We start from the raw sequence: 27,736 nt of genomic DNA, 5'->3' as shown, positions 1-27,736 counted from the left end.
TAATTATCATGCAGTCACATTTCGCAGCAACGCTCATGAAAATCTAAGTATCGATCACCATACAATCATATTTCAAAGCGTCCCTCATGCCAATCATGGCTATGATTATAACATGCAGTCACATGCATCAGAATAAAGGTTACGATCACTATGCAGTCACTTTTCGCAGCGTCACTCATGAGAATCAAGATTACGATCATCATGGAATCCAATTCATAAAAATTTAGTATATACTTACCATGCAGTCACATTTCGCAGCGTCGTTTATGACTGTCAAGGTTAGGATCATCGCGGTGTCACATTCATGAGAATCTAGGTTACGATCGTCATGGAGTCACATTCGATCTACTTTACGATCAGCATGCAATCACATTTTTGAGGATCTAGTTTACGATCACCATGCAGTCACATTCCACAGCGTTTCTCATGAGAATCATGGATGTGATCAGCATCCAGTCATATTCCGCAGCATCAAACATGAGCATCAAGATTACGATCATCATGGAATCCAATTCATAAAAATTTAGTATATACTTACCATGCAGTCAAAATTCGCAGCGTCTTTTATGACTGTCAAGGTTAGGATCACCGCGGTGTCACATTCATGAGAATCTAGGTTACGATCGTCATGGAGTCACATTCGATCTACTTTACGATCAGCATGCAATCACATTTTTGAGGATCTAGTTTACGATCGTCATGCAGTCACTTCCCACATCGTTTCTCATGAGAATCATGGATGTGATCAGCATCCAATCATATTCCGCAGCATCAATCATGAGCATCAAGGTTACGATCATCATGCAGTTATATTTTGTAGCGCGTCACTCATGATAGTCAAGGCTACGATCAATTTTTTAGTCTCCTACCTTGAAGATTTAAAGCAATATTGGCGTTGCTTTCACCTAATTCGTTGACAGCATTGCAGCGGTACGTTCCACCGTCATTTTCAGGCTCTGGATCCTAAAGGGAAAATATAATAATTTACAATTTAACCGATTTGTTGAAATCAAATTTATTCAGTACTAGTATACCCGCACGGCTTTGCCCTTAGTAGAAAATTGAAAGATCATTTGGTTCGCCTTTATATTTACAAATAATGGATGATGAATTTCTCGCCAATTCGCTATATGTTTTGCTCGTCCATGGTCGTATATGGTAGTTTGCTCGTCCACGTTATGGAAATTTGCTAGTCCACGTTATGATAATTTGCTCGGTAAAATATTCTTAAAATTGGAATACAAAAAGAACGAAATCAAATTTTCAAAAAGTCGCTTCAAGGTGTTCACCCCTATGCTACGAACTAAATTTGTGCCAAATTTCATGAAAATTGGCCGGACGGCCTAGGCGTTATGCGCGTTGCAGCGATCCAAAGAGACAGATATCCAGCAGAAATCCAGACTTTCGGCTTTGTTATTAGTAAAGATAGAAAATAAAAATTAAAAATTAATTTGAATTTTGACATCTTGAATTCAAATTATGTTTTTCGCAATCACGAGTGTGTGTGTGTGTGTATGTAGGCGTATGTGCTTGTGTGTGGGGGTATATGTGTTTGTGTGTAGGGGGTATGTGTATGTGTGTGTAGGCATGTGTGTTTGTGTCTGTGTGCAGGTATGAGTGTTTGGGTGGTTGTGTGTATGAGTGTTTGTGTGCGTGGGGGCGGGGTATGTGTATGTGTGTAGGCATATGTGTTTGTGTCTGTGTGCATGCATGAATATGTGGGTAGTTGTGTGTATGTGTTTGTGTGTGTATATGTAGGTGTCTGTATGTATGCGTGTGTGTATGTGTAGGTGTCTGTATGTATGCGTGTGTGCGTATGTGTTTGTGTATGTGTGTAGGTGTATGTGTGTGTATGTGTTTGTGTGTGTGTGTGTGTGTAGGATATGAACGCAAACTTTGACGGCTTCCGCTATATAGGATCAGCATCGTGAGGAGCCGGTCGACGGTGATGGTGCGGAGGGTGCTGGCGGGAAAATAAAATGATAGCACATCAAAACAGTCAAATAAAAGCAATAAGCAATCGTGATTGCTCAAAAAAAAATAAAACAATCACATTCTTATCACCCGGAAAACAAATTCTTTTCACACCATAATGTTTCAAAAATTACATCCTAACTGTAAAACTTTTTACATCATAAATATCTTGGGATTTAAATAAAATATAACTTACCAAAATTTCTAATGACAACAAATAAGTATCTTTGGAAACCTCCTTTTTCTTAATTTTGTGCCTGGGTCCTTCCTTCACTTCTTTGTTGCCCAGGAACCAGAGGATTTTCGGGAAGGGATGTGCTTCTAGAACCACTTCCAGGCACAAAGAGTCTCCTTCCTGCTTGATTGCGGGCTTCTTTGGAAAGCGGGGAGCCTTGCCCCCTGGAATTCTAAAAATTCAAAAGGTTTAGAAAACTGTTAAAGAAATCAAATAATTTCTATGTTTAGTTCAGTAGCTCAACTGCACAATAATAATAATAATAATAATAAATAGGCATTAGGAGTTTATAGGATTCGAAACATTTCTAATATGCCTTCGCTTTTAATAGTTAAGAAAAGTTCTGAAAGCTCTGAAAAAATTATTTTTTAAGTAAAATACAGAAATATTCTATAATGAAAAAGGACATGAAAGCATTATATATATATACTACTAATAAGCTTTAAAACCGTTATGATTTAGTAAATTCGAAATATGAATGTTGCGTTAGATTTTTCATACAAACGCAAGAAAAACCGAATATTGAACAGAATTACAGCAGCAACCATTTAAAATTTTACATTTACTATAAAATTTCAAATAAGAGGAGATAAATAAATAGATACATTTTAAAAAGCAATTTGAATACAGTACCAAGCAACGACTGCTAATTTTTGTCAGAGGAAATGAAAATACTTTATTCCATACAATCATTACTTTACTTTATCTTCGTTTAAAAAAAATATATAATAATGATATGATATTAATAATAATTATTATTACTATATTATTATTATTTTATTATTATTATTATTATTATTATTATTATTATTATTATTATTATTATTATTATTGTTATTATTATTATTATTATTATGTTCAGTTAAAAATTGACATCCTGACAAACATCACCAACCATTTTAATCACAAGTACAATGCTTTTATCGATCTGTTTTATATGAAAAGCAAAACACTTTAAATCTAAAGAATCATTTGATAAATCTCTTACAATCCTCTATGTTTAGTCTATGACAAAAGTTTTTTTATCTGTATATTTTTTTGCGGCAGCTGAGGATATTTCTTAATTAAAAAAATAACAATAATAAACTCAAGATGTATTTAGAATATCAGCAATTTCATTGTTTCTTTGTTGCCATAAAGTACTTTTAGGTGTTAGTGGTACGTAGTACCTTTAAAAGGATTATCCGTAGATGTTAATGTTAAAAACCTTTTTTTTTTTGTTCATGAAATAAGGTAACGACCCCAGTAATTGGCACTTTAAGAGTTTGTCCTTAAACTTACCTCTGTTTTCATTACTTGGAAAAAAAATCTCTTGCAAATATTTTTGCATTAAAGAATGCACATATATGCATCTAATTAGTGCACTAAAATCAAAAATATTTGAATAGATATTTTTTTAAAAATGTATGTATAAAAAGTGATATTTTTATAAAAATATTTTTACAAAAAGTTACCAAAATCACCAGTAATTGGCACCTGATACCCCAGTGTATGACACCTTGTGATCCAGTAATTGGCACATGTTAATAGAACTGGAAAATCACTTTATTTTTCACTTTTATTATACTACATACAAATTTTATCATCATAAGAAACGTAATTATTGTTAATTTAAAGAAGGTAATTTTACATTAATTAATGTTAAATCACACATCTTGACGTTGAAAAAGTATTTTAGAGAAATAAAAATTAATTTGGAGTGTTGCATGGAAAAAAAATGTTGAGATTATTGCTGTTTCATCAGTCGGTATGCAGTTTTGATTTTAAGAATCATAGCTACAGGAAAAGGAATATTGACCCGATGATTCTAAGGGACCATAAAAAATTGAACGGTTCTCTACAGTCGCAATATCTGACAAATAGCCAAACATTTTTTTTTCTTTTTTTTGTTTCTCTTAAAAATTTAACAGTATATTCTATAGGATTCAAACCAATAGTAGATAGTAAATATCAAATCATAATGTAGTTGCTACAAACGTATCAGAAATCAAACTAGTGACATATTGCACAACACATTAGTATTAATAGACACATGTGTCAATTACTGGAGACTAGCAGAAATGAAGCACTACTAATTGGCATCCATCATTATTTCAAAAACCCAAAAAGGGACAAATTGTTATTTTTACCCACTCAAAGTAACACCTTTTAACTAAACAAAACTTGTGACAACAAAAATTTAAAATATATTTTAGGTCAGATTTTAATGGATAAACTAGCTGCGTGCCCGGCGTTGCACGGGCTACTTAAAAAATGAAAGAGATGTCCAATTGATGTTTTCGTATTACTCTGACATCAGTTTCTAAAGCGCTAAGGAGTAAATAAATACGCGTAATGCAAATTTTGCAAAACACCAGTAGAGCATATTTTTGGCAAAAATCTCTTTAACGCTAATCATAGTTATCAATGATGCAAGTTATGAGTATTTTCAATTAGCACAAAAGATGAAAATATATGCATGATCAGCTATAATCTGTGCTCACGTTAAAATGAATTACATCTGATAAACTATATCTGAACTATTTATGTACAATTACAATCAGCTTTTTACATAGAATGACACATACTTTTTGGTTGATTACGTGAAACTAAAGCACCAAGACTAAATAACTACTAATAAGCATTAATTTAATACCAAGTCATCAGATGCCAATTTAGCTTTAGTTAAAATCCTTAAAAACCATCTTTTTTGTTCAACTGTGTTTCACATAGAAATCCAAACAATCTTAATTTAAAATGTTCTTTCAACGATATAAACTGTATTTTAAAAATAGAAACAGGAAAGAAAAAGAGACTTGTTAGAATTCGAAAACTCATCCATGTGACGGGAAAAAGTCCAACAAAATAAACATAATTAGTCGCACATCCTAAGTGTACCAAAATATGAGGCCGGTGAATGATAAACTTACACTACAATCAATAAACATAGCTAAAGAAACAACTTTCCTATGCTGAAAAGAGTTAAGAACGTTGAATGTAAAAAATAAAAAAAGGACAGACGATAAAATAAAGGCTATCTCCGAATAGGGCAACCAATTTTAAACTAATTTAAAATGAAATTCTAGATGGAAACGTTGTTTTAAGATTTGGACAGCAGCCAAAAAAATCTCTTTTAAAACAATTATTAGGATTTTATTTGCTCACGCATATGCAAAATGGCAACAGGAAAGAAATAAAAATTCCTGAATAACGTTATGTTAATTCACGTTTTAATTAATATCTCCGCTAATTAAAGTCGCACAATTACGAGATTGGTCCTATTGTTTTCTTTGGAAAATTTCGAATTGATCGGTATTTCGTTTGGCTCTCGATTCGCAGCGGTTCTCGAGAAGATCGATCTTCAGACAGACAGACGGACGCGAACAGATTTTAATATATAGTAGATAGATGCGCATGCTTCCCTTAAGCCAGAGAAGAAGCTTTGCAACAAAAATGGCTGATTCGACACAAGCCATTTTTTCTCTTTCCTATGCACTGCTACCATTTACTAATATGAATTGAAGTTGTAAGCCTTATATTACAGACCAAGGGGCAAACGAGACCGTGGTAGGCCCAGGAAGCTGTGGGGCGACCAAGAAGCCGGAACATGCTATACGCCTAATCCTTGAAGATGATGATGATGATGATTTAACGAAATGTCAAATTTTAAGTTTTGGTTTGGTACTCTACTTGAATAAAAAAAAATCTTCAAATGAAAAAATGAAGCATGAAAATTAGTCGACCAAGATATGTCGAGAAAAAAATATTTGAATCGTAGTTTTTAGAGGGACGCATCTACAAACACGTCAACCCATCTCATAACTCTACTTTGAAAACTCTCCATTTTCAAAAATTTTAAACATTTTTGTAAGTCATATATTTATTTTACCTGATGTCTTCCTGGTTTTTCTCTTTTTTCAAACAAATCTTTTAAATGTACACTAAAAATCAAATAAAAACAAAAATAGTACAAGATGGTAGTTTCACTTACTTTTTACTGGCATCACCTAAAAAGACATAATAAACATAAATTAGTATAGTTATGCTAAGTACATACACTTACAACAGCACTCATAAATGAATTCGTAAGAAAATCTATAGTATTTTTTAAGCAAATTTTCACGTGAGTTGACTAAATTCAGGTTGCAACGAGCATGGATCCGCACCGAGTGAAAAAGAATCCTTATCCAAAGCAGTATTTTACTAACCCCCTTGGTTTTTTTTTTTAAGGGGGGGGGGGGCGGGGAATCACTTATTATCTTTACTTGACCAAAGCTGAAGTTAATATGATTTTTTCAGATTACCATGACGACGGTTGTTTTTAATATTTATTTTAGAGAGGGAAAAATCGTCTGCGGTTTAATTTTACTCATATTGTTTTAACACTGCTTAACTCAAGCATACTTTGCATTAACAAAAGGGGTTTTTTTTGTGTAAAATTGCGTTTTTTTAGGTGAAGTAACTATTCGCAACTTAAATGAACTATAAGGGTTTGCAGCCACTGTCTAATGGCGGATGAAAAAGGTAAAACAAACAAATGCTGAACTTATAACTTGCTTTGACTCTAAGTGAATGACAGTAATTTTTCATCGTGTTTGTGAGAAGCTTTCTTTTCTATTCTGCTGAAATTACATTACACCACAAACTGTCTGAAAATGTAATTTACCCCAAAGAAAACACGTGGAATGGAAAATGTTTTACCTTTTTCCTTAGCATTATTAAGCACCGCAAGGTAGCATATTCAAGCTCTGGAGTTGCGAATACAGTCGAACCTGTTTATCTCGAACCTTCCTGTCTCGAAAACCTCTCTATGCCGAAGTTTTTCATTTTCCCTGCACATAAAGTAAATATTCAATATTTTCCTCCATGTTTGTCTCGAATGAAATTTTCTGAAAACCTGTATATCTCGAATTTCGACTAAAGTGTCTTTCTTGAATTCAATCCCCAACGATCTTTATTAACTGGACTTTGGAGACAAAAAGCATTTTCTTTACTAATAATAAAGCAGAAAGTCTCTCTGTCCGGAGGATGTCTGGATGTCTGTAGGATGTCTGTAGGATATCTGTAGGATGTCTGTGACGCGCATAGCGCCTAAACCGTTCGGCCGATTTTCATGAAATTTGGCACAAAGTTAGTATGTAGCATGGGGGTGTGCACCTCGAAGCGATTTTTCGAAAATTCGATGTGGTTCTTTTTTTATTCCAATTTTAAGAAAAAAACTATCATAAATTACGAAATCATCATAACGTGGAACCGTAACATGGGCACAAGCCAATTGGCGAGATACGAAATTATCATAGCGTGGAACCGTAACGTCGGTACAAGCCAATTGGCGAGAAAATTCACCATACATTATTTGTAAATATACAAGCGAACCAAAAGACCTTTAATTTTTCTATTACGGGCGAAGCCGTGCGGGTGCCACTAGTTCTTAATATAAGCAGTCACATAATCCTCCAAAATTAAAACTTTATGTACAAGAAGCTAGTTTTCCAGCAGTTATATCCATTCGGAAACTGAGAGGAAGGGGACATTGTTGATTAGTAAAATTTCTTCCAAAGTTTTACTTTCGAGTCATTGCTTCAATTACTTATTTTTAGAACTTTTTTCAAAACCTCTGTCTCTTTCAACCTCCATATCTCGAATTTTTCTTCTCTCCCGAAAAATTCGAGATAGACAGGTTCGACTTACAGATGAACTTAAGAGCAAAAATTCATCTAAATACAAAATTTCTAACGTTACACGTTCGGCGTGGGAATGTAAATTTACATTTGTTCTATGAGCTTTCTTTTAAACTTCACAGCACGAGCACAGCCGTGCGAGTATAGCTAGTTTTATACGATGTAGAGATTCCACTAAAGTAGGTCAACATTTATTATAGGCTTGTTAAATCTTTGTTTCATGGATATTTACTGCTTGCCAGTATAAAGAAATAGTTAACCCATTCAGTCGGAATTATGAAATATTGGACCAAAAATGTTGATATTTGGTACACAGTGTACTATGGTAAAGGGTATCTTATAGACAAACTTTTTGAGTTTGTAGGAGAAAAATTAAAAGAGTTATTAATTAAAGATTATTAATTAAAGATTATGTATAAAAAAAAAATCAGGAAAAAAACCTCGCTTTTCAGATGAAAAACCATGGTTGGAAAAATGAGCAAGCTCTCTATCTCTCAATCCTTATATTTCAGTGTTGTCAATCCCAAAACGAAAAATTATTTCCCAGATTACAATAAGTAGAATGTAAAGAGTCAACTACAAAAAAAATCAACTAATTAAACCAATTATTAAATGATTAGCAGCTGTTTAAAGTGTATGTCCGGTATACCGAACACCAGGTCTGAAGGGGTTAAAACTGAAACTTCTGAGAATTTTGAAAATCAATTTGCATCCATATTTAATCCTTTACTAAGGTGAAGTTTCACCTTAACTTGACAGAATTTCTGAAATTCTTGAATTTTCGAAGATAACGAAAAAAGAAATTGATAAACTATTGGTTTCAATTATTTTAACTCCCAAATTTTAAATTATTTTTTAAAATAAAGTCAAAGTAGATCTGATAAATGGGCATGCTCAAATATGCACAGAGCTTGACCTTTAAACCATAAATAACAGTTGCAACTATCATTGCGCAGAGTTAAAAAAATTTTAAAATGTTATTGACAAAAAAAAGCATTTTTTTCACACCTTCAAAATTGAGATTGATCGTTGCAGATCCCTCTCCTATGGAATTCTTAGCAGTAACTTTGTATTCTCCGCCATCAGCGGCACCCACTTGGGCTACTTCGAGGGTGACCACAAATCCTGCTGCAGATGGCTTGATGAGGGACTTGTACCGGCCGCCATCGTTTATGGCCTTGCCGTTGTGGAACCTAACAGAAAAGAACGTAATTTGCTCTAAAAATTGTCCGTCTTATGTACAGGGTGATTATAATTAAAGTTCCACTTTCAAAACGCTGTAAAAATAAAACCACTGGTCAGAATGACCTCAAATTTTAACTGATTATTGTCGAAGAAGGGGGGAAACGTATGACAAAAGAAAAATAATTAGTTGGAAATTTTTAACAATAGATGGCGCTGCAAGCGTCGGAATATGTAAATCAAAACACCTGTCATGCGCCCGACTCATTGAAGTTGTTATAAAAACGCCAAATACGCGTTTTTTCTCCTCATTTCGCATCTGAGAAGTTCACTATGACTGTCTCAATGAAAGACCTGGCCGTCCCGATCACCTGATCCTAACCCGTGTGACTTCTGGATATGGGGCTATCTGAAAGCTGTTGAGTTCAGTGCTCCGATTGCAAACTTTGCTGAATTGAAGGCATGCATTGCGCAACACATTCTAAACGTGACCCCGGAAACACTTCAATCAGTCTTAGAACATGCTGATGCTGTTTCTCGATTTCAACTTGTTACAGAAAACGAGGTATATTATATTGAACATCTTTTGCGCCAGTCTCACGAAAATTAAAGACCGATTTGATTTTTACTGATGCTTTTTATGCGGTTTTCGGCCTCAGACCAATTAAAAACCAATTTTTCCCATCCGATGTGATATGACCTTTCCGTGTTGAATGGGCTTACTTAACTAACAGTGTCACACCAATACCCTCGTGCACGCTGAGTAGTACGGAGTTTTAACGTATAGTTTACACCTTAGGTAATATTTTTTGATTTATTTGTCATTTGTAGTCGACCATTATTGCTTACAGCGCCATCTATTGCTAAAAATTCAAACTATTTATTTTTCTTCTGCCATCAAGTTCCCCCCTTCTTCGATAATATTCCGTTGAAGTTTGACGTCATTCTGACTAGTGGTTTTATTTTTATAGCGTTTTGAAAGCTGAACTTTAATTATAATCACCCTGTACGTAACTTATTATTAAGGATATGTTCAGGAACACTTTTGTTGATTGCATAAATCAGTGGTGTCCAAACTTTTACTTACCGAGGGCCGCACCAAATATTAAATTGATTTTCGTGTGGGACAGAACGCACATAAAATTTCTAAATATTTATTTTTTTTTCTAAACAAGGAAAAATATGAGAAAAGGAAAGGAAGTAAAAAACCAATAGTTATTATGATCCTTACTATGCTTCTTTTAGTAAATGCATCTGTTTTTCAGAAATCATTCTGAATATTTGGATCCAAACTTGTAACATTGTCATTACTCGTGCTTTTCGATTCGTAACATTCAACAAAACAGCTGGCCACATGGATCAGCTTCGAGGGCCGAATGTATCCTGCGGACCGTAGGTTGGGTACCGCTGTTATAAACCAACCATTCCTCAATACATAAAATAATCAGCCGTAGCATTGTAAAGGTAGAACAGTTTAATTTTGTATTCATTGAAATTATATTCACATAAAGCTTCACTTTGAAAGGTAGACAGCTTAGACAAAAGTCAATAGAAACTGATATAACAAAGAATAGTTTAAAAGGAAAAAGTTCCCATAACCGTATCAATATTTTAAAAAAGAAACCCTTTCAATTCAAATCAATAAAACTGTAAAACAGTATGAAAACAAATTGGATAACATAGAATTAGGTTTAAAACTTAACGTATTTAGAAGAATTCGCTCGAGTGAAGTGAAAATCAGCGGCAATTTCGCTTTCAATCCGACATCAGAAGGTTTTGTGATGTGTTCAACTTTTATGGTTTTATTAAATGTAGTACTTCACAACGATTATTTGAGGAACGGAAATCCCCTCCATCTCTCCACATATAGAATTTGATTATAATATTTCTATCATGCAACTGGATTTGTACGCATAATGAACGATTTGCACCTCCCCAAAACATGAATTTAGATTTTATTGAAAATTTTTGCCTGAACGTATTCCTCCTTCAAGTACGCTGTCAGCAGCTAAGGTAACTCTTGATTCTTTCAAAGTATTTGTCTGAAACAAGTTAACCTTCTTCATTGATTTTCCGACTATCCCGAATTTTCGCGATAAGACAATTGTTGGAAAATTTGAAAACGAAAAACATTTCCAAAAAAAAAAAAAAACTCAACAAACAAGGTCATCATTATCTTCTCTCAAATTAAAAAGTAAATAGTGTAATATGCTATGTAAATTTTACCATTGCAGCGTGGGCTTGGGATCGGCCGTCAGCTGACATTCGAATATGATACTGTTGAAGTCGGGGCTTTGTTTAATGAGGGGCTTTCCGACGAACACAGGTTTACCCACTTCTTCTTCCTCTTCTTCGGCTGAAAAAAAAGAACGAATGTAGTTAAAGAACAGCGAAAATATTTTTTATAGTAAATAAGTCAAAAAGATATTGAAATTGCTCCTTTTATTATTGCTTTTTCCCTTTTTATGCATTTTCCCACGCATAAATTTCTTCGTTTCATTTTAAATTTAAATAGAAAACATATAGTTACAGTCTGACCACGGATTGTATGGAAAGACAAACATCCGTTTTACGGCCGAAAATGGACGAATCTGTTATTTTTTACGGATGTCAACTTTTGCAGAAGCAGAGTCTCATTCAAATGAACGGAATACGCGCATCAAATTTTTACTTTTCCCCCTTATTCACATAGATTCGTCTTATCTGGACGTTTGAAAATTCCATGCAATCCGTGGTTGGACAGTATTATAAATTTGAAATATTTAATGAGTTTATTGAGGAGTACCATTATACGTCCTATACTTCTTAAGAGTGATTTGAAAATGTTTACAAATTATTGCTTTAACTTTGAGATAGTTATAAAAAAAATTGTTTTCGTGCCCCACAAGTGTGAAAAACATGGAGGCTATTGGTTTACAAGAAGTAAAAAATCGTTTATTTGTTTTAATGTTCTCTAAATAGCTTCTTCAATGTTTGACAGCCTAATTTGTAGCATGTGTGCTTCATTATTTATGCATTTATTTATTAATCAATTCATTTATTTATTTATTCATTCATTTATTATTCCATTTATTTATTTATTTATCTATTTATTTATTCATTTATTTATTTATTATTCCATTTATTTATTTATTTATTTATTTATCATCCCATCTATTTATTTATGTGTTTATTTATATATTCATTGTTTTATTGGCTGTGACTTTATCCTTGTCGATATTGCTATTTAGTCATATTTATTTTTTATGCTCATGAGAATATCGCGTTTACTACTAAATATGATATTCCTTTCTTAGACTTCCACTTAGCTCCTGTACTTACAAATTGTTAAAGAATGCTAAAAAAAAAGTCTCATACTTTGAATGAAATAATGTAACAGAATATTTTAGCACGCTTACTGTCGAAGTTAAGGTTGATCGTTGCACTACTCTCTCCCAATTTGTTCTTGGCTGTAACTTTGTATTTGCCGCCATCGTCTTCGTCTACGTCATCAATAACGAGTGCACAGTGGGATTCGTTTCCTTTGCGATCACATTTCAGCTGCAGATACAGAAGAGAATAATGCTTACAAACTAATAGAAGAATTTCTGAATTAAGTTTTTACAGAGAAAGAACATGAGCTGGTAGATTTTCAAAACAAAATTTTAGAGAGAATTAACAAGAGCTGATTAGCACGAAAACTTAAATTTTCAACTAAGTACATGGGTAATAGCTTACCATATACACTGTTAAAAATTCAGGAAGATTTTCTGGTGATTGTTACTGTAAAATGGCGAACTTACAGCATCGCTCATTTTTACGGTAATTTGTACCGGAGAAATAAGCGATCCCAGCTCCAATTGGTTGCTGTGGCCTACCGAGGCAACCTTAACATTTTACAGTAACATTTGATTTTTACGGTAATAGTGACTGGCAACATGGATGCCAGTAACAATTACCGTAAATTTTCCGGAAAAATTTTTAAGTGTAGGTCATTCAACTTTATCTATAATTTATTCATTTAAAATTTTAAGGCGAAGAGAAATAAAGCTTAATTACTGCTTGTATATTTTCATGTTCAAGGGAAGGAAAGTCAAATATTCAACTAAAACTAATAAAATGCTTACCTCTGTGTAATAAAATTAACATAGCAACAATTGAAGAAATTAATTTATTGATTTTAGATTTTGAATAGAATTTAGACAGTATTCAAAATTTTTAATAAAATGTAATTTACACAAGATAAAATAAAGCTTTGAAGCAAGGGCATTTTTCCTGCGACATTATGAAAACTACAAGCAGTTATTGAAGAAAAAGCGAATAAAAAAAAAAAAACTTCTTCATTGGCATTGATAATCTTCAAAATGTGAAGAGAACGAAAATTTTAAACACATTTAGACTTACGAGAAGAATCTCTAATCTTTGTATTGATGTACATGCAAATTAACTATTTCTGGCAGCACTAGTGGTATAAAGATGTGTGTTCCGTTTTGTTGTTCGATTTTTGAGTTGGAGCTTGTTGCAGCTGCGATATGGTCATTAAAGAAGTTGTTTTTAAATTCAAGAGTGGTTCTTTTAGTGTTAAAACACACAGAGAATATCACTTCTTAGATTAGTCTGGGCAAATAGGATATTTATTAAGGTAGACCTATGGGGTTTGTTCAACTGTTTTTCCATTCTCAAGAACTAAAAATCTGATTTCTGAGTACGAAACTGAACTGCATACAATGTGTTGCTGGTTTCAACCCCATTTAGATTGGTATAAATACTTAAAATAATAAGTTCTGTAAAACATAATGTTTCTTAAGACATCGTAAAAATGGCCCTAACTTCCTATCGTCACTAGCTTTAAAATAAATGCTTATGTTTTTAAACAAAGTAGTAATTCTGCACTGTTAAAAACTTTCCTGAAATTTTATGGTAAAAGCTACTGGCGTCCATGTTGCCAGTAACTTTTTCTATAAAATCCTATTATACTGCAAAATTTTATGGTAGAAAAAACGAGAACACTATGGCTAGTTGTACTACGTATGTGGAAAATCTCGGTAAGTTTGCCTGAAGAGGGCGCTGGAGTAAGTTTTTATTGTCATTTTCGAACAGTTGGCCTCGAACGAGGAAGATCGAAATAAGATTTGTGCATCTCTACATTAAAATGGTATTTTATGTTGTGTAATGTTTGTGTCCGTTAATAAAATTCTAATTGTGCTGTTATCGACTATCGAACATTATCCACTTAACTACTAATTGCACTATCGAACCTGTCGAACATTTCCATACGGTGCATCGGCCGGGAAACGAACCCGGGCCGCCCGCGTGGCAGGCGAGCATTCTACCACTGAACCACCGCGGGGGGCCCGGGTTCGTTTCCGGGCCGATGCACCATATGGAAATGTCCGACAGGTTCAATAGTGCAATTAGTGGTTAAGTGGATAATGTTCGATAGTCGATAACAGCACAATTAGAATTTTATTAACGGACACAAACATTACACAACATAAAATACCATTTAAATGTAGAGATGCACAACGTAAAAAGAACAAACTGCACGCAGTTGCGTCCGAGCCTGCGCCGTTGTAATTCGAGACTATCCACCATACCAAGTGGGCACGGAAAGCGAACGGGGATGGAGAAATATATGCCTCGCACCATAAGTCACGTGGTGTACAAAATGGCGCTGCAATCGCTTACTTTTCCCGTACAATTTACGGTAAAGTTTTTCTATACTGCAAACACTCCGTTTTACCGTAATAGTTACCTGAAAATTACCCTGAATTTTTAACAGTATGGTTGAAAACAATAGCTTTGATAACTCAAGCACAATGGAAATTAAAGAGTGAAACGCTTATTCAAACACCGTCCGACGAAGAATGAAAGCGTCCATTGCTCACCTTGATCCTGTCTGTCTCTGTGACGGGCTTTTCGTCTCGGAACCAGGAAATGGTCGGGACGGGGTTGGCCTCGATGACGCATTCGAAGAGAAGACGCTCGCCATCCTCCTCCTGCCGGATGGCGGGCTTCTTCTTGAACACGGGGGCTTTTTGGTCCCTGGAGGAAGAAGAAAAGAAATTCTATAAAATAATAACATATATGAGACAGAAAATGCCACACGACCACCGGAAAGTTCATCTGCCTACGAAAATTCCATAAAGAACTATATTGATTGCGAAATTGAGGAAGGTTACAAGGCACAGGGGTGACCAAAACTGCGATCACTTTTAGAAATATTTCGACTTTGTATGCCGATGAAAAATGCTACGTTTCATAAATTGCAATCTCCCATAGATCATTTAAAAGATAATTCAGAATACAAAATAATAATAATAATAATAATAACAATAATAATAACACAAAAAAAAATTCAAACATATGGAATTCATAAAATACACCGCCAGCTCAGTTATTCCATCCGAGGACTGCAGTTTCGTGCTTTTTAGCACTCATCAGCCCGGAAAAGGAATCACATGAGCTGGAGGCGAAAAATCTCTTAAGGGAGCCAAACAAACTGGTAGCTAATGCAGAATTAGCAAACCAGATGAGCGACCGCAGCAATGGTGCGGTTCAACTCAAAGATTGATGGCAAAGCTAAGGTATTTTGTAGTAAGTTACCGCCCTAAAGCCAGGGCTAAGGCAGAAATACTTAAAATACACCGCCAGTTCAGTTATTTCATCCGAGGACTGAAGTTTCGTGCTTTTTAGCACTCATCAGCCCGGAATAGGAATCACATGAGCTGGAGGTGAAAAATCTCTTAAGGGAGTCAAGAGAGCCAAACAAACTGGTAGCTAATGCAGAATTAGCAAACCAGATGAGCGACCGCAGCAATGGTGCGGTTCAACTCGAAGATTGATGGCAAAGCTAAGGTATTTTGTAGTAAGTTACCGCCCTAAAGCCAGGGCTAAGGCAGAAATACTTAAAATACACCGCCAGTTCAGTTATTTCATCCGAGGACTGAAGTTTCGTGCTTTTTAGCACTCATCAGCCCGGAATAGGAATCACATGAGCTGGAGGTGAAAAATCTCTTAAGGGAGTCAAGAGAGCCAAACAAACTGGTAGCTAATGCAGAATTAGCAAACCAGATGAGCGACCGCAGCAATGGTGCGGTTCAACTCAAAGATTGATGGCAAAGCCAAGGTATTTTGTAGTAACCGGTAACCGGTTTTGTAGTTTTGGGCGGTAACTTACTACAAAATATGGAATTCAAACAAAGAAATGTTAGGCCGCCATAATCTCAATTTCATTACATAAGGACGCCCATTCTTCGACAGAACAGATCACAATAATGACTTGTTCCAACCGTGAAAATGATATCAGCTATGCTATCAGTTAATAACATTCCCAGGATGAGAACAGTAATTGGTTAGAAAGGTTAACAATTTTACAAACTATAATTCATAACTGTGTTTGTTTTTGAGATTTAATTACGTACAACCAGTGGCGGGTCTAACGGTAAGCGGACATCAGAGCCGTGTCCAAGGGGAGGGTTTTAGGGGTTAAACCCCTCCCATTGAAGAAAATATAATAAGCAAAAAGAAGAAAATGCATAGTTGACTTTTATAACTTTAATGTAAAAGTTTGTATGAAGAGAAAAAAATAATTCTCTCTGAAGTTTTTCTGCAATTTGAGACTGTTAGAGCTTTACTAACTGGAATAACATTTTAGAAAAACTATGGGGGGGGGGGGGGGGAATCATTGAATGATTTATCAACACAAAGCATCAATTGCGTTAATATTGCTTAAGGAGGTTATGATGTATTCAGTATATGTTGCTGCTATGAATATGCATTGATTGTGTTTGAAAATGTAATTTGCTTCTACAATAAGCTTTTTCTTGTTTGTTTTATTAAGCAGCATTTCAGAATATGAAAACTAATATACATGATGCATTATAAAAGAATCTGTGGGCGGTTTTTAATACTAATTGCAAAAAACTGCATAGTAAACAGACTTGATTAAAAAAGAAACAAACAAGGTTTGATTTTAAAAAATGTACGCAGGAATACTGCAGCTATTTGCACAGCCAGAATTATTCTTCTGGGGGGGGGGGAGTACAGTTAAACTCTCCCCTCCTTGGGAAAGGATGTAAGCTTTAAAACCCCTCCCTTTATGAAAACCTGGACACGGGCCTGAGCGGACTAAGCGGCCGCGAGAGGCCCCGTGAAGGCGCAAGGCCCCGAAGTTCCGCTAAAATTTAAAACAAGAGTACATTTTGGTTATAGATATTACCAACTGTAACTAAACGAACGAGTTTATTTTACGGCCGGGTACTGGCGGACTGATGAACCAGTAACTTCATAAAGCCTAGTTAAGTCCCCCCCCCCCATCCCCCCAAATTTGTTTCACCAATATTTTGAAACATCGACAATAAAAAAATAATTGATGATTTTGCTACCAATAAAACATGACGAAAATTTATATAGGGTGCTTATATAAAAATTATTGTGTAGCAACATTGCTTTTAATTTTTTGTTTATAGTTTTTTTTAATTGGAACTTCTATATTTTACCTAAGTTTGGGGGGCCCCAAAATTTTTAACGCTTAGGGCCCCCACTTCACTTGATCCGCCTCCGGGTACAACTTATTTTGCATTGCAAATACTTCAACTTTGTCTTTTGTATTAAGTTCAGTATAAAATCTTCTGCCTGCCGCCCCGTCTAGTGTTCAGAGGAGTCTGACTATAATGCGGAGGACTCGGGTTCGAATCCCAGCTCGGGAATGGATGAACTTTCTCGCTCCTGTCCTTGTCCTTTCTTTGTGTAAATGTGTTGTCGTGCTGTGAATGGTTGCTTACCCTATAAACTAGTGTTAGGGCATGTGTGTAGGTGGAAATCGGACTTCACACCAAATTACAGTACAATTGGAAAAGTTAAGCAGCGCACCTCAAATTGCCTTCCTAGATGGCACAAGCCAGCAGCAACTTTAAATCCTCTTAAAATGAAATATACAACATTTTGCAAGACGTAACATTTTCTGCAAGCAAACGAAGTTTAGAAAAGATACACTTTTCAGTAGTGTCCACAATTTTGACCACCACTATTACATATACATATAGGGAATGTTAAAAGCACAGAGTGTGACATGAAGTTCTACCACATTTAAAGGTGTAAGTATTCGGACTGTGATGTAAGTAGAGAGACAAGGCTAATGATGATGTCGTGTCTATGATAGTGTGCTTTTATATGGCTTCGAAGCTGTCGTAGACAGCCTTTCAACTTCGACAGCCGTATCTGTATAGAGTAGGTCCACTGGGTCTTCTTAGCCGATGTTAAAAAGTTTGGCCTGGATTGCTGGATAGCTGAAGATGTGTTGACGAGATAGTGGGATGTCATCTGGGCAATGAGGACAAAAGTTGGTGTAACTACGCTGTCCGTCCGCAGAAATCCTCATCCCCTCTAAGTGATTTGTCCTAAGTTTGGTTATAGTAGTCGATATGGCTCTGTCACAGTTCAAATCCGCAATGAAGTTTATTTTCGCTTGTTGACCGATTAGTCTTCGGCAAGCAACAGCGTTGGCGTCAACGAGGGTTAGGGAGTTGGATGGTTGAGGAGAATTACGGGATGCCTTTGCGAGCTCATTGGCCTTCTCGTTACCAAAAATATTTACATGAGACGAGGCTAATATATCATGGATTTATTTAATCTTTGCTTTCCCTCGCATCGCAGCTTTCGCTTTCTATTTTACGACCCTGAATGAATTTCAAAACTTCTCTTTATGTTTCTGTCATTCCTTTGAGTAATACTTATAGAAAAAGGATTTCAAACACCGTCCTCAATCTCTTACATACTTGAAGGGGAAGAACCTTTATGGAAAACCGATGACATTTCCCCTGAACACTCATTCAGAGTCTCAAAATCGAAAGCGAAAGCAGCGAAGCGAGGGCCGCATACCTTTACGTTTGCTCTCGCAGACTGCGACAACATCACATTTCTGAAATCGGTAAATATAAAATTACCGCATGAGACTAGCCTCCGTCTCTACTCCCACAACAATCTGCGCAATCACCCTTTTAAATGTGCAAAAGTTTTATGCCGCAACCTGTAGAAAACACCACTTTGAAAAACCGAAATAATAGGATAACGGGGCTCATTCAACTCGATTGTATCCGCTTCCATCGAATTCTACCTACCAGTAAAAAAATTTCCTTCTGGATTGGACAAAAGATATTTCTGGTCTCGCTATTGGTAGATACGATTGAATGGGTCGCCAGAAGAAGAACATACGTTACAAATTAAAAATTTTATTTTTATTTGTAACATATGCCCTTCTTCTAGGACAGGAAGGACTAAATATTAATCAAGTGTAACACATGTCCTCCTTCCACTGTAACATATGCCCTTCTTCTAAGACAGGAAGGACTAAATATTAATCAAGTGTAACACATGTCCTTCTTCCACTGTAACATATGCCCTTCTTCTAGGACAGGAAGGACTAAATATTAATCAAGTGTAACACATGTCCTTCTTCCACTGTAACATATGCCCTTCTTCTGGGACAGGAAGGACTAAATATTAATCAAGTGTAACACATGTCCTTCTTCCACTGTAACATATGCCCTTCTTCTAGGACAGGAAGGACTAAATATTAATCAAGTGTAACACATGTCCTTCTTCCACTGTAACATATGCCCTTCTTCTGGAGACCCATTGGGAACCAGGACGTTTTATACGTTCAAAAAATCGATTTTTCAATTTTAGCTGCACTGTAAAAAAATTCCGAAACGTTACTGGTTATTTCCGTTGAATGTTTCGGAAATTCAGAGGTTTTCACCTATTTCCCCGCAAAATCAAGTTTCTTCGCAAAAAAGTTTCCTGAATTGCTAAAAGAGGCACGAATGCAGACTTTGCACTGGTGTGAAAAATATTTTTTGCTACCAGTTTCAAGATTGACTGCATGCGTTTATTAAGTGTATCGGCTTTAGTTTGATTACGGCCCATCTGGATTGACTAAGCTCCCAATGGCAACAAATAAGTCACTAGATAGCTGCAGGAGTAGCGAGCAAGGATTAAGCTCAGTTCTTCTTGCAATTTTCGCGTAGCTTTGGCCATGAATGCCTTAATGCTTCTGGAGCTTTCTTAGTAAATTTTGAAGGTTCTAATCAAATACATTAAACTTATTTAATTTTCTAGAAGGATTACGACTGGCTTTTTTTGACAGAGGAGTTTTTCCAATATTTAAGAAAGTTTACTGACTTTTATCAGAAAACATTTCTGGTTTTTGAAAGATAAGTTACTGGTTGAAATTGGGCATATCAGCTGCCTATTATTTTTCAGGAACGTTTCTGAATCGTATTTACAGTGTGCATTAACTAAGAGACACTTCCCTGATTCCAAAAATGTATATATTGTGTGGGTATCAAATTCCGAAAGCTAATTAATTTACTATTTAAAATGTAAACAAAAAAAGCCACGCCCCTTTTAAAGGGATGGTATCTGGATTGAATGTTGATAAACCACTGTTTTCTTTCATCAAATATTTCATGATTCAGTTACTTTTACTCTTTTTTTCTATTTATACAACGTAAACTTAGAAAATGCCTTGGCGTAAGCAGTTTGGGAAGCGTATCGCATGCTTACCAGCATTGTCAAGATAAACACGTTTTCCCGTTTTTCAGAAAACACATTTTTTTGAACTTTAGGTACGCTTAGATAAAATTCGTATCAACGTATGATTATGAAACTTTGTATTATAACATATACAAGCATTTTGCATGTGTTAAACTTATTTTTACATTTGTTTAGGTAGTATTGTATTTTTAGAAGACTAATTTTAGTGAAAAATATCGTACTTTTTCGGGATTTTATGAAATATTATATTTTAAAATTTTTTGTGTTTTTTTAATTTGAAGGTAAGTGAAAAATAATAGGCTCACTGTAATTTGTGACCTTTTGCCTGTATAGTATCTAAGTTTACAGTGATTTAATTCAGAATTGTATTTGCTAAGCGTACCTATCTGCAGTCATAAATTTTAAAACTATCGTGCAACTGTATATTTTCTATTTACTATTCAAAATTATATTCTTTAAGGAAAAAAAATATTTTTACTGGTTTATGATGAGAAGATTACATTCTTTCTATGCACAATAGTTTTTTAAGTCACACTTGATTTTAAAACGAATAAACACCTCGTGTTGGCAACGAAAAATTTGACTCCTTTCGTTGCCGAGAACGTCCCGGTTCCCTTCATTCAACGTATTCGATGTGACTGAATTCTGTTAAAGTTAAATGAGCCCCTACATCCAGTAGCACTCCCACCCCCGACGAGAGGCCACGTCAGCCTAGTCGGAAACTAGGGGCCCAGGCCTTGAGGGGGCTCGAAGACCCTGACGCAAAAAAAATGAAAAAAAAGAAGAAAAGAAAAAAGAAAGAAAAAATTAATTTGAGTTTTGACTTCTTGAATTCAAATTATGTTTTTCGCAATCACGAGTGTGTGTATGTAGGCGTGTGTGTTTGTGTGCGGGGGGTAAGTGTGTTTGTCTCTGTGTGCTGGCATAAGTGTGTGGGTAGTTGTGCGTATGAATGTGTGTGTCGGGGGGGGGTATGTGTATGTGTGTGTAGGCATATGTGTTTGAGTCTGTGTGCAGGCATGAATGTGTGCGTGTTTGTGTATGTGTGTTTGTGTGTGTGTGTATGTGCGTGCGTGTGTGTGTAGTTGTGTAAGTATGCGCGTGTGTGTAGGACATGGATGCAACCTGGAGACGACTTTCGCTATAGGAGCAGCATCGTGAGGAGCCGGTCGACGGTGACGGTGCGGAGGGTGGCGGTGGGAAAATAAAATGATAGGACATCAAAACAGTCAAATGAAAGCAATAAGCAATCGTGATTGCTCAAAAAGAAAGGAAAAGTGGGGAGAACTCCGAATAAGAAAAAACGTAAAGATTAAGTAAAATTTACTCTTTTTGGTATTTACTGCTGTGGCACTTAAAACAAAGTTAATTGTTTTCTAGTACGCAGTTTTGATTCCCCCCCCCCTCCTTTTTTTCTGCTTTTTTTCTCCTTTTCTCACCCTCCACCCCTCCCCTTTTTTTTCCTTCTTTTGCCCCTTTTCTTTTTTCTTCTTCTTTTTTCTTTTTTTGACGGGCGGGTGGGGCCCGCCTTCACTCTCTGAGGCCCTGAGCACGGCGTATGAGTTTCAATGATTAAAGAGGTAGGATCCAGTACGAGTAACACCAACATGATTTATAAAAAACATAGCGAAAGACAGAAAAAGAAATTTTACCAACTGATAGTGTATGACGACAAAAAACTACAGTACAACCAAGATTATCTGGACTAACTGAGCCTAAAAGCAATCACGATAATCGACAATCCGTCCAGCCCAATAATATTGACAATAAGCAAAACAGATTCTAAAATTAGTCGACTTCCGTTCATTACAATAAAAAAGAAACAAACTGTTTTGCAATAAAATGAGAGTTTACAAGACATGAAAAAATATATGGACAATTTTCACCTCATTTCTTTGGTCCACTGTGCTCCGTTTCCAACATGGATGGCGTTTGAAATTCTTAGCTCCCAACAGCGATTAACTCCCCTAGCCGTATCTTATATAATGCACAGACTTGCGCCTTTATTCGCAAAGGCAACCAAAAGCAGTTATTTTCTTGGTAAAATTATTGCTCGCAATAACTCACAGCCAGAGATATTTTTTGAGGCCTCTACAAATTTATTTCACGCAGTGAAATTTGGAAATACGCCTGAAAATATTAGTCAAGCATATTTTCACGCTCTGTAAAATTTGAAATCGGGGAAACGGGAAGACAAACAATTGGATTTTTTTTTAAATGTGAGATTTGATTGCTAGACATTATGCCATTTAAAATATAAAAAACAAAATCGCATATTTTTCTTCTTTCACTCTTCTTTTTCATGTCATCCTAAGAAAGTTAGTTTTTTGATTGCATCACTGTAATTGATCTTCACCGTTTTTATAATCACTCCTCTAAAAATGTCAAGGAACATTTTCAAGTATTGAAAATATCCCGGTAATATTTTTTTCTCACATGCCTTTGGTCCCTACTGTTATTAAAACTGAGCAATTAATTGTAATACACACTGTAAAAGAATTCCGAAACGTTACTGGTTATTTCCATGGAACGTCTCGGGATTTCACACGTTTTCACCTATTTCCCCGTAAAAACAAGTATCTTCACAAAAAAGTTTTCTGGATCGCTACAAGTTGCCCGCGTGCACACTTTTCACTGTGGTGGAAAATATATTTAACAACCAGTTTAAAGATTGAATGAGCGTGTTTATTAAGTGTATCGGCCTAAGCTTTCTTACGGCGTGTCCAAATTGACTAAAGGGCCGTGGTAGCCCGATCGGTAGAGTGTCGGATTCGGGGCCGGAGGATCCTGGGTTCGAACCTCGATGGTCGAAGACCCACCGTCGTCATTAAAGGGGACCGGGCGACGTTAAATATGCTCGGTCTCATTGTCCTCCAAGTGAAACGATACCTCTGGGGGTGCTAGTACTAGGTAGCTATTAGCTCCTGGACTAGTTCTAAATTCTCATTAACTGTTCCATCCGGTGATGGTGCTGCCATCTATCGGTATATAAAATAATGGAGGCAAGGCACTTAGTATGCAGTCCTCGACATAAATACAGTTGTAGTCAGTTGTGACTCTGAATAGGAATAGGAAATTGACTAAACTCCCAATGAGAGTAAAAAAGTCAATGGATACCTACAACTTAGCAACGCAGGAATTGCAGGCAAGATATATGCTTGGCTCCATCTTGCATAGCTTTGGCCGTGGCCGCTCTGATTTTTATGGAACCTTCTTGGTAAATTAGGAAGGTTTTGATCAATTACACTAAACCTACCTAATTTTTCTAGAAGGTTCCAGAGACATGACTGGCTGTAACAGGGGAGATTTCGCACTTTTTCAGAAAATGTCAAGGTTAATTTCAGAAAGGTTACTGACTTTTAGCGGAAAACGTTCCCGATTTTTCCAAGATATGTTACTGGAAGAAATTGGGCACATCAGCTGCCTATAATATTTCCAGGTACGTTTCTGAATCGTTTTTACAGTGCATAGTTACGTCGAGTCACAGTGGTTTTCGAAGCAAATTTTGAGTTCCCAGAATTTTAGCCTTTTGAGAAACAAATTTCGTATGCGAATATAAAATTTACCAGCGAAAATTCTCTCCAAACGATTTCTTCCATTGCAGTTACAATTAATTTCTTGTGAAACAACTTAAATTGCCAATTGCGTTTTTTTCCCTCAAAAGTTTTTGAAAGAGAGTCCGCAAACTGACAATGAATATCTTATACTTTCAGCAAAGTTTTTCATCTCGCAGAGTTAACATATTTATATATTATGAATTAAAATTAGTCACCTGCATTTGCCATGATTGATATAGAATGTCTAGCAATTACAACTATGAAATTAGAGATTAGAATATTTCTTTTATTGAAATGATTATTTCTGCTTTATTTTCAACGTAAGCAAGGTTTGAGCTGGTTGTTTGATTAGCCGTTCTTAGTATGGAATGATGTCAAGCTCATTTCAGAGAAAATACAGCATTTATTTTTTAATTTATTTTTGAAGATCCTTTTTTTTTTCAAAATAACTCAATTTTTTACACTGTATGAGAAAACTTAATCTGAAACTCTGCAGCAATATAAATTTCCTTTAAAGAAACTGATAACTTTAGAGAATTAATTTTCAAGGTCAAGGTCATGTCAACTAAAAATAAAGCAGAATGTCCGGGTCATGTCTACAGTTGACAGATTGTGGAGCCTAGCACTACTAAATTTAGCACAGATATTTTTTGAAAGTCCCAATGTACACCTCAGGATCAAATTTCAGAGGAGGGGGGGGGGGGGTCTCTCTCTTTCGGTTTTTATTGTCACATTCACTGTTTTGAACAGCTTATGGTTCGTGTTTTGGAACACGTTGCGCAGAGGCAGATGCCCGAATCAAATTCAAATAAGACAGGCAAAACTATCACCAATCAGCTTAAAGCATTCCTCATATTGTAGAAAAGAAATTCCAGCTACTTGTCAAATAGCGAATTTCCTTTCTAAACATAAACTGTCTAAGAAAATTTAAAGTTTTAAGCTCTTGTTCATTGAGAAAAGTCAACTAGTACATAATCAGCTAGTTTTATACATTCAGTAAGTTACCGCCCATTAGCCAGGGCTAAGGCAGAAATGCATGAAATACACCGCCAGCTCAGTCAATTCCAGCCGAGGACTGCAGTTTCGTGCTTATTAGCACTCATCAGCCCGGCATAGTCTATATTAGCTACCAGTTTTTTTGGCACTCTTGGCTTCCTTAAGAGGTTTTCCACCTCCTGCTCGGTCACTCCAATGCCGGGCTGATGAGTGCTAATAAGCACGAAACTGCAGTCCTCGGCTGTAATTGACTGAGCTGGCGGTGTATTTCATGTAGTTTTATACATCATAATTTTCGTTGTATAAAAGAGGAGCATTTTCGACTATGATTACCAAACGAAAGACAAGTAAAATTTTTACCATTTTCTCTTACGATTTACCATGGCATCGCATTATGTTATTGGTGCCATAAAATAACTGTTCATGCAACCTTTGTCGATATGGGACGATATACGTGAGAGTTAAAACAATTATGCAGTAAGATAAATAAATACCTTTGTGCTGAACAGTAAAGTAAGACAAAACAACGTTAGAAGAAGCACAAATTTGTACAAATTTGTGCTTCTTCTAACGTTGTTTTGTCTTACTTTACAATTATGCAGTGTTAGCATAAAAGAATAACCCGGTTTTAAAAAATTACATTTCATTAACTATGATATTTAGCACTATAAATGATACGTAAAAAATAGAGATAAACTGCTAGTTTTTTTTTTTTTTTCTCACAAATGTTCGATGTGTGTGCCTTTCGTAACGCAACACACATCTATAACATACATTTTGGAGTAATTCACTGTCAACTTTTCGTAATGCTACACATATGCGATCTTTCAGTTCTTGCATTGTTGTAGGCAATGGTGGTGTATAAACACTGTCTTTGACGAAAAATCATTTTAAAACATCACACGGGGTTAGGTTTCGGGATTCGTCTGGCCAACGCATAAAGGGTAAATCATCATCGCCTGCACGGCCAATCCAGCGTCAGTGGCGCAGGGGGTGTCTTTACCCCCAAACCCCCTTGGGGTTTGAGTTTGGGTAAGGGGGTCTGGGGAGTTTGGGGGTACAAACACGCCCCAGAGGTCTTGGTTTTAAGATCGTTACCAATCCTAAAACAGTAGTTAGTAATCCTAAAACAGTAATTGAGAACAAAAAACCTCTTCCGGAAGGAATTTCTGGCTGCGCTAGTGCGGAACTGGCACGTTTAAGTAGTTACATACGTTCACAAAAACATTCATAATTTATCTTCCTTTTTATGTATCATTTATAGTGGTAAGTGTAATAGTTAATGAAATATAAATTTTTAAAACCGGGATATTCTTTTATGCTAACCATGTATATTAATACCAATGCATGAAGGATTAAACAATAGTTAAATAAATACCTATGTGCTAAACAGTATGAGAAAATAAAATTCAGATAAAAGGCATAAATTTGTAAGAAACTGCTAACACGTGGCTGGAGGTTGCAAGAAGCCTCTTTCTCAATGCAAAGTGAGCCGTTGGATGAAAGTAAGGCCCCTATATATACGAGCCGACGCATCAGCTTAAGATCAGCCTTTTTGGATCGGAGCGTGTGTTTGAGTGGTTGTCTTTCTGGCGAGTTATCGCGTTTGGTGATTGTTCACTGTGAGCAATTATTAGCGGCACGTGAATTGTTTATTAAATAAAATATTATTTTTGGCAAATTTGGCGAAATCCGAGACTTTGCTGTAATAAACCTAACAGTGCAACAATGAAAAATCCGATCCAAAATAGCTAAACTTAAGCTGATGCGTCGGCCTATCTGTATAGCGGCTCTAGATGAAAGGACAGGCGACGAAAATAACGTTTCATCTTCAAGCTCACTTCTTAGTATTGAAATGACGGTTCCTTGTAACTCCGAAACATATGTCTAACGTTTTCTGCAAGTTTGTGCCAGTTAGCGTTTGTTTTATTTTCTTATATCAATGTGCATGAGTTGGAGATATTACACTGCTTACATATTGTTCTTATTGCTGCTCAGTATTGGTGAAAAGACCCTTTAAAATCAGCTAAGAATAAACGCAATTAAACACCCAAAAGAATCTCCTCCTTGCGTCAGAAACATGCCACAAAAATATTACATTTCAAACGATGTTATTTCTGATTTATGGAGTTTACCAAACGAGTGACAAATGCATGACTTATGCTGTCATTGCAGCCTCCTCGCTCCGAACGCATTCCAGCGTGGGAGGCAAACAAAACTTTACCTGTCTTCCGAATCCCCATGTCTTCCGGGGCTCCTCATTATGAGGGTTTCGAAAAATGCTGCGTTGCAGGTCTAAATCAGATCCACCAGGATAGGGAGCTATTTTCAGGTAGAGAGGGGGGAAACGCTCCTCCTCGTGCTTTATCCTCCATCCTGGTTTATTTCGAGAAATCGCCGGATTTAACTTCATTTGCTGCATTTCAATGCCAGGGTGTTGCTTTACCATTAGCGAAACAATAAGAAGCAGTTCACCGGTGTCATCTTTGCGGGTCTCGGTTGCTGTTAGGTGTCACCGTTATTGTCACAAAAACAATTTCTTATTGTTTATTGGAAAACATTGGGGGGGTTTTTTCTTTACTTCAAACCCAGTT

At 35.9% G+C, this 27,736-nt stretch overlaps 2 protein-coding genes and 1 non-coding gene across 3 annotated transcripts in view; all 3 read right to left on the bottom strand.

The window, feature by feature from the left end:
- LOC129217747 (twitchin-like) overlaps window positions 1-27,736 on the bottom strand; it is a 364,621-nt gene that overhangs the window by 280,714 nt on the left and 56,171 nt on the right. Inside the window, 7 exon segments of the mRNA XM_054852086.1 lie at window positions 870-963; window positions 2,171-2,381; window positions 6,180-6,195; window positions 8,878-9,062; window positions 11,278-11,407; window positions 12,450-12,591; window positions 14,919-15,075. The gene's annotated coding sequence lies outside the window, so the exon portion shown is untranslated.
- On the bottom strand, window positions 44-27,564 carry LOC129217822 (disorganized muscle protein 1-like). The gene is made up of 9 exons (XM_054852162.1): window positions 27,367-27,564; window positions 14,919-15,098; window positions 12,450-12,591; window positions 11,278-11,407; window positions 8,966-9,062; window positions 6,180-6,195; window positions 2,171-2,373; window positions 870-963; window positions 44-99 (listed from the first exon to the last, which is right to left on the bottom strand). The coding sequence occupies exons 1-9, from the start codon at window positions 27,562-27,564 to the stop codon at window positions 44-46; spliced, it is 1,116 nt and encodes a 371-aa protein (XP_054708137.1).
- Trnag-gcc (transfer RNA glycine (anticodon GCC)) lies at window positions 14,310-14,377 on the bottom strand. Its single transcript has one exon. It is a non-coding gene; the product is annotated as a tRNA-Gly (tRNA).

Source organism: Uloborus diversus, chromosome 2, assembly GCF_026930045.1.
Source record: "Uloborus diversus isolate 005 chromosome 2, Udiv.v.3.1, whole genome shotgun sequence".
Taxonomy (NCBI): Eukaryota; Metazoa; Arthropoda; class Arachnida; order Araneae; family Uloboridae; genus Uloborus; species Uloborus diversus.
The sequence above is the reverse complement of the archived record's forward strand: the minus strand, read 5'-3'. Positions and strand labels throughout refer to the sequence as shown.

Bases quoted from the DNA above. Each gene is read 5' to 3' on its own strand.
- LOC129217822 (XM_054852162.1), bottom strand. From the start codon at position 27,564: ATGCAGCAAATGAAGTTAAATCCGGCGATTTCTCGAAATAAACCAGGA. The intron at 15,099-27,366 runs GTAAAGTTTTGT...ATTATTTTATAG, and splicing joins CATGGGGATTCGGAAGACAG to AATTTCTTTTCTTCTTCCTC. The intron at 12,592-14,918 runs GTGAGCAATGGA...CTGTATCTGCAG, and splicing joins CAGAGACAGACAGGATCAAG to CTGAAATGTGATCGCAAAGG.